This window comes from Perognathus longimembris, chromosome 13 (genome assembly GCF_023159225.1).
Source record: "Perognathus longimembris pacificus isolate PPM17 chromosome 13, ASM2315922v1, whole genome shotgun sequence".
Lineage (NCBI taxonomy): Eukaryota > Metazoa > Chordata > Mammalia > Rodentia > Heteromyidae > Perognathus > Perognathus longimembris.
In genome coordinates, this window is record NC_063173.1 from 13,583,365 (window position 1) to 13,594,413 (window position 11,049).

At 37.1% G+C, this 11,049-nt stretch overlaps 2 protein-coding genes across 2 annotated transcripts; both read right to left on the reverse strand.

Annotated features, from left to right (window-relative positions):
* Positions 1-1,169: 1,169 nt before the first annotated feature.
* On the reverse strand, positions 1,170-2,159 carry LOC125362379 (olfactory receptor 52Z1-like). Its single transcript, XM_048361233.1, has one exon. The coding sequence runs from the start codon at positions 2,157-2,159 to the stop codon at positions 1,170-1,172; it is 990 nt and encodes a 329-aa protein (XP_048217190.1).
* Positions 2,160-9,813: 7,654 nt separating this feature from the next.
* On the reverse strand, positions 9,814-10,746 carry LOC125362381 (olfactory receptor 51L1-like). Its single transcript, XM_048361234.1, has one exon. It carries the CDS (start codon positions 10,744-10,746, stop codon positions 9,814-9,816), a length of 933 nt encoding a protein of 310 aa, XP_048217191.1.
* Between the last annotated feature and the right edge of the window lie 303 nt (positions 10,747-11,049).

Here is an 11,049-nt window from a genome sequence, read left to right on the forward strand (position 1 = left end):
TATTTTCTGGAAAGAAAAGGAAACTTTTTTTTTTTTTTTTGGCCAGTCCTGGGGCTTGATTTCAGTGCCTGAGCACTGTCTCTGAGTTTCTTTTGCTCAAGGCTAGCACATTACCTTTTGAGCCACAGCACCACTTCCAGCTTTTTTTCTATGTATGTGGTACTGAAGAATCAAACCCAGGGCTTCATTCACGCTAAGCAAGCATTCTACCACTAAGCAACATTCCCAAGGGAAACAATTATGAGAAAAAAGCTAAAGAAAGTACCCTACAAATATATCCTAAACATAAGGAAAGTTCAAGAAAAATAATTACTGGCTGGGGATATGGCCTAGTGGCAAGAGTGCTTGCCTCCTATACATGAGGCCCTGGGTTCAGTTCCCCAGCACCACAAATACAGAAAACGGCCAGAAGTGGCGCTGTGGCTCAAGTGGCAGAGTTCTAGCCTTGAGCAAAAAGAAGCCAGGGACAGTGCTCAGGCCCTGAGTCCAAGGCCCAGGACTGGCCAAAAAAATAAAAAAAAAATTACTATTTAATATTTGATTAAGGAGTTCATCTATTCAGAAACTAATTATTAAATTCTTCATATATTCTGGACATTGTTGATATAATAGTGAACTAGACCTTAAAAGTAATCCATGATTTCAGTGAAATTTCATTTACTTTTGCCCATGGAAAACTGACATTGAAGTAGCATTTGTATTGTAAATTCTCTGTTGACTTCCCTTTCCCTTCCTTCCTTCCTTCCTTCCTTCCTTCCTTCCTTCCTTCCTTCCTTCCTTCCTTCTTTCCTTCCTTTCTTCATCCCTCCCTCCCTCCCTCCCTCCCTCCCACTCCCACCTCTCTATCTCTTCTTTTCTTTCCTACCTTCTTTCCTTCTTTTTTTTCTTCACCAATCCTGGTGCTTGAACTCAGGGTGTGTGGGCCCTGTCTCTGAGCCTATGAACTTGTCTGTGCGCACGGATAACACTCTACCATTTGAGCTTGAACCACAGCGCCATTTCCAGAGTTTTCTGATAATTTATTGGAGATAAGAATTTCATGGACTTTGCTGCCCAGGCTGGCTTCGAACCACCATCCTCAAATCTCAGCCTCCTAAGAAGCTAGGATTACAGATGTGAGCCACCTATACCTTCCTTGTTCATTCCATTTAAAGGAGTGGGCATTTAGGTCATCTTGGTTGACAATGGAGTCCTAGTACTCTTGCCCTTATCTCTTTGGTCTTTATTCCATAAACAATTGGGTTCAGGGTAGGTGGCACCAGTAAATAGAGGTTTGCCAGGAGGATAAGGGTATGTCTGGGCACACGGTGCCCAAAGCGATGGGTAAAAAATGAAAAGAAAGCTAGGGTATAGAATATCAAGATGACACATATGTGAGCTCCACAGGTCCCAAAGGCCTTTGTCCGGGCCTCCTTGGACGGCAATTGCAGGACTGTTCTCAAGATAAGCCAGTAGGAGAGAAAAATGAGCACAAAGTCCAGTCCCGTGGTGAGGAGGGCAGCACTGAGTCCATAAATGCTATTAAGGGCAATGCTATTGCAGGCCAGCTTGGCAATGCCCATGTTCTCACAGTAGGTGTGGTGGATGATGTTGCTTCGGCAGAAGTGCAGCCGGAGAATGAGAAGGACACCAGGGGTGACAACAATTATACTCCGGGCCACTAGGATGAGGCCCACTTTGCCAATGAGAGAACCCGTGAGCCAGGTCGCATAGTGCAGAGGTGTGCAGATAGCCACATAGCGATCAAAAGCCATGGCTAGCAGAACAGCGGATTCAGAGAGGAACAGAGCATGAACAAAAAACATCTGTGTGAGGCAGGCAGCAAACGGAGTGAGGGAAGGGCCCTTCCAGAAGATGACAAGCATTTGGGGCACCGTGACAGTACAGAGGAGGACATCGTTGAGGGCCAGCATGGCCAAGAAGAGATACATAGGTTGATGGAGATGTCTGTCACAGGCCACCACAGCTGTAACAAGGCCATTGCCGATCACAGCCAAGAGGTACATGAAGCTGAAAGGTATGGAGATCCAAATCTGGACATCTTCCAATCCTGGAACACCGGTTAGCAGAAAAAAGGTGAATTGAGTAGTTGTATAATTGAGTGCTGTAACAAAGAGATGATTAAATGTACTGTAGGCAAACAGATAGAAAATAAACATTAGTAGAAATTCTTTCACCCAAGCGATTCATGTCTTAATGATATGATGAAGTAAGATTGAGTCATGGATAACATGGTTTGAGGTAAGTGTTTATTTACATATTTTATTGTCCGCATTAAGTAGTTGTAGAGAGGAGTTTCATTGCATCCTGTCAGTTTAGGAATACAATGCATCTTGATCAATGACATTGATTTAAGTTTTCAAATAAAGGAGTGATTTGTTGTAAATCCCTTAAGTTCTGTGGGGTACTTTTATTTTTGTTTGGAAGCGTGTGCATCAGAAAAAAAAGGAGTTGGGTTCTTTATTACTATAAGAGTTCATCCATATGTATGTATTAGAAGACTGAAGGGAAATTCCATTTTTTCAGTAGACAAACGGATAAAGGTAGCTTTATGGTGTCATCTGACTTAGGTGGAAACAGCATGAAGATCTCCAGTCTTGTTTTCTACTCTAAATTTTCAGGCTTTTCTCTGTTGGCCTAAATTTTCTACCACAAAGAGAAAATATCTATCCACATATCATGCATCTAAGCCTTTGAAGACAATACTTGAATAGTTAAATTTACATGAAATTTAAAGTGCTAGGAGAAGATGTTCTATTTAACTTGCAGTTAAATAAAACTCTATTGCTTAACAACCATCTCACCACTATCTCTGAACTCATTAAACAGAGCCAAGCAGACAAACACTCAAAAGAAGATATATCACAACTCACAACAATGCCTATCCATAGTAAATAAACTATCCCTATTACTATCCACCCAATGCCTATTCAATATGAATGAACTCTTATAGTATAGCATGATGGCCATCTTCAGATTTAGCAAAAGAATGAAATCAAATTTTCACCAACTTTTTTTCATAGGGATGGTTCTTATTTTTAGGGCACCAAGCATTATTTTAAAATAAATGATTTTCAGCAACCCCACTTTTGGGTATTTACCCAACATATTACCAACAAAACCATACTAAAGCTACCAGCACAACCATTATCATTGCAGCTTTATTTACCATAGCTAAAATATGGAACCGGCCCAGATACCCCTCAGTAGATGAATGGATCAAGAAATTGTGGTATATATACACAATGGAATTCTATGCTTCTATCAGTAAGAATGACATTGCCCTATTCAGAAGGAAAGGGAAAGACTTGGAAAAATCATACTAAATGAAGTGAGACAGACCCAAAGAAACATTGACTCTATGGTTTCTCTCATTGGTAATAATTAGTATATATCTAGGATAGTCCTAGCAGAGGATCACAATAGCTCAATATATGATCACATAAGATGATGCTAAGTTAAAGGAACTCCAAATTATGGGAATAAACAGTTTATCATTGTTGTTTTTATTTTTAAGCTACTATGGGAAATGACTTTTTTTCTTTTGTTTATCTTCTCTGTGGTTTCCACTGTATTTGATTTTGGTGCCCTGGGTATTAGATATGTATGTTTGTCTGAATTAGGGAAGGGATGCTGAATATCAAAATGGCAATACAAAGGGTAATAGGCAAATCAATGCAGCATGACAATATGTTGTAAACTAAATATACTACTCAGGTGGGGGTGGGAGCTTGGGGTGTAAGGAAGGTGGGAGAAAAATGAGGGAGGAGGTAACAAGTTTGACAAGAAACATACTTACTACCGTATGTAACTATACTCCATTTGTGCATCGCCTTGAGAATAAACATAAATAAATAAAAGGCTAAAAATCAAATGGGTTTTCTAAAAAATGTCTCAAGTACAAATTATTCTCCTTTCAATTCTTTAAGTCATCATTTCAGTTCATTATGTTGGTAATCAAAAACAGCAATGTTAGCAAAGCAATGTATTTTTTTCTTCATATGTTTTGCTTACAACTCTTAGGAGTGTCAATCATGGATAACAAATGTTATTCAATGTAGAAATAACTGCCAAGATAAGATCTGCACCAGCTCTACTATCTGAAATGGGGCTGTCACACCACCACCTGGATGTGAAATTATGAGTAAAAGTATCACTCAGCCGCTGCATTACGTGAAATTCTTTTTAGATATTATCAGATTTTTAAAAAGAAGTAAGGTACATAATCTCATCATGAAAACATATTCTACATTTATCTTATTACCCTCACACTGTATTAATTCTATTCTACCACTTCTTTTCTCTCTTTCTATGCTCAGATGAGAGAGAAGATGTAAAATTTTCTGGTCCAAGAGCATACATAAAAACATATAAAGGAAATCTAATTATAAATATATATGGAAGTACATGCAGTATTATATGCAGACATCCACAAACATATTAACTAATATATAATATATGCAGTGGAGGATTGCAATGTATAACTTCTTTGAACTACACATTTACTGTTAAAAACAAATAGTAGGTAGGTGGAACATGTCAGAGTGAGGGAGGAAGGTCAAGGGAGAGAGGTAGATGAATGGAAAAAGAAAGGATGGGGAAATGCAGTCATAATATTCAATGCACACAAATGAAAATGGATCCAGTTAACTTGAGGGGATGGGTGAGGTTAGGAGAGATTTAGAGAATGATAAAAGTTGTGATTATTGATGAAGATACATTGTGTTCAAAACATGACAAGAATTGAAACCCCTTTTTTATAACTAAGGATAATAAGATATGGAACCAACCCAGATGATCAACCCTCAATAGATCATATATGTGTGTGTGTATGTGTCTGTGTGTCTGTGTGTGTCTGTGTATGTATGTATGTATATGCATACATATGTATGTATGTGCATACATACATATACATACATACATACAATGGAATTCTATGCTTCCATCAGAACAAATTTGTAAGAAAATGGAAAGTCATGGAAAATTTATATTAATGAGAGACAAAGGATAAAAAGAAAAACCATTGCAATAGTGCTACTTACAAAACCAGTTGGTGTAAACCAACTGTACAACTCATGGGGGGAGGGAACTGGGGAGAGGGGAGATGGGGGAAAATGAGGGAGGAGGTAACAAGTTGGATAAGAAATGTACTTGCCTTACATATGAAACTGTAACTAGTCTGTACTTCACTTTGACAATAATGAAGGAAAAAAAATATTAAGTGATGCAAGCCAGGCACAAAGAAATATAGGTTGCATGGTTTCCCTCATTTGTAATAACTAGAATATGTCTAAGATATTCTTAGCAGTGGATCACAATTGCCCAATTACTAAGTATATAGGACCATATATAATGAAGTGTATCAAAATGTATTCCAAGAACTGGAAACAAGGGGTTCTTATTATGTCCTGTATGCCATTATTTCTATGTTTTTCGGTTTTAGTTTTCTGTACCCTTTGTCTTGTATGTAAGTTTATCTGATCTGTGGAAGGGAAAGGGAATCACAGAAACAGCAGCTAATGCAACAATGGTACTCACTAGACAATATGCTGGAAATCTGGGGGAGGGGAGTGGAGAGGCGTAGTCAGGAGAAAATAAGAGAGGGAGTAACAGTGTTTAAAATAAAATGGACTCATTACCTTACTTATGGAACTGTATCATCTCCCCCACCCTTACAATCATTTTTAAATAAAAAGTAACAAGTTGGATAAGAAATGTACACACGGTCTTACGTATGAAACTAACACCTCTGTACATCACTTTGATAATAAAGAAATTAATAAAAATTTTAAAGAAGTCTATTTTTTAAAAGGAAAAAGTGAATATTATAAACAGCAAAAAAGAGGTATAATCCTAATTGTATTAGCCTCTTGACTAAAGTTTGCCTTGTTCATTTGGTTATCTCCTTGGCAGTACCTGGCTTTGCAGTGTAACGATGTCAGATAATTAAGTAACAGTATGTTTAAATACAAAATTCAGTATAGAAACTGGCAATGTAACCAACATATCAAATAGTAATAATTAAAAATATGTACCAAGTTGTTTACAATGTAGCAAATTTCCTCTTTAAAACTGTTTTTAGACCTTCACATGTTTAATGCTATGAAAGGAACAACTACAGCATGAAGAACATTGGTACATTTACTGTTCTTGTACTAATTTGCCACAGGCAGAGATTCAGCTTCTGAAGCATTATCTATCCCAATATCATCTCCCAGCATGTAAGATAAACCATTTTTTTTAATCCAGAAATGCTAACTACAGTGGTCACAGCTTCAATTACTTAAAAGTGCTAATTTACCTTGTGGATGCATGGCTTTTCTAAATCATAATTAACATAAAAAGGTAGATCTTAGGTTTTTCCTTAGCACCTTTTACTGTGATATTCCTAAGACTTAGTTGAACGAGTCATGTCTTACTCCAAAGCTCAGAGGAGTCAGGTCTATAGACTCATCTGTATCGTACATTGATATTTATCACAACAGCCAGGGAACTACCCCAGGGTGGGAGGTCTTTGGGGAATTTCATGTGCTCAGTGACTATTTTCACAGCATGATTTGGATCAGTTGACTCACATGTCTTTCAAGCTTTTCAATGCTATTTTCGAATTTTGAAGTGCAGCAGTTCCATCTGAGACAGACTCTTCAGCAAGGTATCTGCATGCATTTGCAAGCTCCAAATTTACTTCTTACAGAATGTAAAAACAAGGAGATTTCTTATGGCTTGCCTTTTCTGAGACATTAACATTTTCTATGACCACCATTTAGGCTTTACATTTATTTTTAACTCAAAAGCTGACATTTGCTGCAACATTTTGAGGTCTTGTAGAGAAAATCGTACAATGGAGAACTTACAGAGCTCTTCCATTTGAAATGCAGTTCTTACTTAAAAATTAATAGATTTTAGCATTATTGAACATTTGTAGATTTACAGAAAATTAAGTAAGCTATAAGGATAAGCTACATGGAAGAAAATGGGCAAATGTAGTCAGAAATTCACAAACAAAAGGTGTATTTCAATTCTACTCTGTCACCTCACACATACAATCATTCTCTTTATAACAGCATGAACATATTCTTAGACATGAATCACAATTATATTTAGATATTTCATATTGATTTTCATATTAATGTGCCCTGACTTAATAAAATAAGTTATTACTTATGGACATATTTATGAATACAAATGAGAATGATTTAATCTCATTGAGAAAATGATCTTTATCAACTTACACAAGTTTAAATTTGTTAATAAGCTTAATTTTGGGAGATAAGACTAGTCAACAATTATTTTTATTAAGTAATTTTACAAAGAGGTTTCAATTTTATGTCAGGTTATAAGTACAATGAGTTTTGATCAACATTACCCTTCTATTGAAGAAATACTTAGGCCTATATTTTATTTGGCTTGCATACTATGATGAATTAAAATAATTTTATTTTGGGGGCACAAATCTACTTTGTAATGTATATGTATGTATGTATAGGCATATATTATATATGTATTATATATGTTATATATAATATATATTACATACTAGATAGATCCACTTAATATGTATTATCCATATATATATATGCTCCTTTTTAAATTTAATTTCATTTTCAAGGTGACGTACACAGGGGTTACAATTACATATGTAAGGTAGTGAGTACATTCTTTGTTGAACATTGTTATACCCTCCCTTGTTTTTCTCTCACTTTTCCTATAACCCAATCACTCCCGCCAGTTCTAAAGTTTATTTCCAACATATTGTCTTGTGAGTATCACTGCATTGGTTTGCCCTTTGTCTCACCATTTTGTTATTCCCCTTTTCTTCCCCAATTCAGAGAAACGTATATACAATACACCGGGCACCAAAATTAAATACAGTGATAATAGATAATAAACCATAGGGGGAGGGGGAAAGATGAAAGGAAAAAGAAATAACTTTACAAAGTACATTAAAAACAACAACAAAGAAAAAACTCTTGTTTCCATATTTTGGAGTTCATTTCTCTTAGCATCATTTTATATGGTCAGATGTACATAGCTATTGAGCTATTGTGAAACTCTTCTAAGACAATCCTAAACATATACTAATTGTGAAACCATGGAGTCTATGTTTCTGTGGGTCTGACTAACTTAATTTAATATGACTTTTCCAAGTCTTTCCATTTCCATACAAATCAAGTGATGTCATTCTTTCTGATGGAGGCATAGAATTCTAGTGTGTATGTGTGTGTGTGTGCGTGCGAGTATGTGTATCTCACATTTTGCTCCTGTTAAAATACTTCTCTTATTTGAATACAAATAAATCAATTCTCCATATATAACTAGGCACAACCATACTATACTTGAAGAACCCAACATTGTAAAAGATCTCTAAATTCAACATCCTTACTAAGCACTGTATGCTTTCTTTTAGTTCTATTTTTACATTTAGAGTATTTTGTATGTAATTCCTATTAACATTCTTTGTTCTCCTAAAAATTCAACTCTTCATCTTTTTTCTCTGAAGGCATATTGCATTTCTACCAGTATCAGAATAAGAAAAGTATCAAATTACTAAAATCACATAATTTTTTCTTAAGTCTATTATTATTTTTATACATTATTTATTCCTCTATATTTTTCCATAGATACATGGCAATATTGATTCAAATTCCAGAATGTTCTTCTGAGAAGCTTAGGAGCTATTTCTAAATCTCTATCTAAAATCAAAGTAACTAGGAAAATAAACCATAGGAAAGGAAGTTGGGATGACTTACACAACAGGATTTTAGCACTTGTAAAACTTCACTAACTTTCTTGTAACACTTTTAAGTTTGTCCTAAACCTTCTTACATTATTTATCTGAATTTCTCAAAGCATAGTTTTCAATTATTTAGGATACCTGCTTTCAATATTCTTTTTCAAAATTAATTAAAATCTGGGCACTGGTGGCTCATGCTTGTAATCCTAGCTACTCAAGAGGCTGAAATCTGAGGATTGTGGTTGGAAGCTAGCCCAGGCTGGAAAGTCCATAAGACTTTATCTCCAATTAACTATTCAAAAGTTCCAGAAGCAGCACTGTGGCTCAAGTGGTAGAGCACTTGCCTAGAGCAAAAGAAAGAAGCTCTGGGACAGCTCCAAGACCCTCAAGCCCCAAGACCAGCAAATGAATGAGTGAATGAATGAATGAATGAATGGCAGTGAAAGTCCTAGTTGATGCATTCAGACAAGAAGTGAAACAACATACAAACAGCTTGGTAAGAAAGCAAACTGGCTGTGCTGAGGATTTTTAACCTCTCTAAGCCAGTTTAAGCTAGAAACTCCTGGTGATTTCCTTTACAGCCCTGCACAACCCACTGTATATATTAGACCATACATTCTCTATCATCCAAACTACATAAAAGACAGATTGGGACGATGATGTTGTAAGATGGAAAAATCCTGGGACCCAGTCTCCATAGAAGGGAAGCTGGACTTGGTGCTGAGGGTTTGGGAAACCAGTGTTGCTGGGCAGCATAAAAGTAGCTCACATTCCTAATCAGCAAGCATGACCATATCCAAAAATAAAGATGGAAAAGCAAGGCAAGAGGCATGGCTCCGTGGTATCACATCAGCTTAGCAAGTGTGAGGTCCTGAGCTCAAAGCCCTACTACTACCAAAAAAACAAACAAACAAACAAAAAAGAACTTTGGAACCTAGAAGAAAAGAGAGAGAAAAGTCCATGACATGACAGATTTGAGTATATTAAAAAATAACATTGGCTCCATTTTTTCATGTACAAGAATTCGATTTCATGAGGATTATTCCAAAACTCTGCACGAGGGCCCAAAGCTTTCTCTGCTAAGATTTCATCAGATTTCCCAGAATGCGAGTACGTATTTCCTGGGTTTTAATGCAGTATACGACAGGGTTGAGGACAGGAGGGACCAGCAGGTATACAAAGCCCATGATAATGTGCACGACCGAGGGAACATGTTTCCCAAAGCGATGGATAATTGACACACCCAGCATAGGAACATAGACCAGCAGCACCGCACAGATGTGGGAGACACAAGTGTTGAGTGCCTTGAACTGTTCTATGCGGGAGGCAATGCCTAGGACTGTGATCAAGATCTTCAAATAAGACAGCAGGATAAGCGCAGAATCCATTCCAAAGGTGATGAGAATGATGATGAGGCCGTAAATGCTATTGATACGATGGTCAGAACAGGAGAGCTTGATGATGTCTGGATGGAGGCAGTAGGAGTGGGAGAGCACATTGGCCTCACAAAACCTCAGTCTCTTAATGAGGAAAGGGCCTGGCAATATAACAGCCACAGCCCTAAGCAAAAGCCCAACCCCTATCTTGGCAATCGTGGCATTGGTCAAAATAGCACTGTATCTGAGTGGGTTGGAGATGGCCACATAACGATCAAAAGCCATGGTGAGTAAGATGCCTGATTCCATTAATGAGAAAACATGAATGAAGAACATCTGGACCAGGCAGGCATCAAAATTTATCTCACGCACATTGAACCAAAAGAGCCCAAGCAAAGTGGGAAGGGTGGTAGCACAGAGACCCAGGTCACTGGCAGCCAGCATAGAGAGAAAAAAGTACATGGGAGTATGAAGTGATGGCTCCACCCAAATAACCACGATGATGGTGCTGTTACCCATCAGGGCAATGATGTACAGGGCACAGAACAAAATGGAAATCACTTTGTGTGAGCTCTCCAAACCTGGGAAGCCGGTCAGAAGAAAAGGTTGGTAGGTACTGGTGTTGAAAAAGTCCATCTTGTATACTTGGTGTTCTTTTCTTCCTGGAGTAGAAGAGTCTATTTTAGTACATTATCTCTGCTAACCTTTCACTATGTATACAATGTACTCTTGGCTGTTCTTTGATTACAGACCACCATGGTTTAAAGATACAGGGAAGGAGAAGCTTGGAGGTGCTAGATATTTAGTGTATTTAAATATCTGCCTGTAGTTACTTAGTGTCAAATCCATAATTTGTGTTCTCATTAGAATATGTCTTAAACTGAATCACAAAATACACTAATACCTCTAAACTTCATTCATATTCTTCAATATAAAATG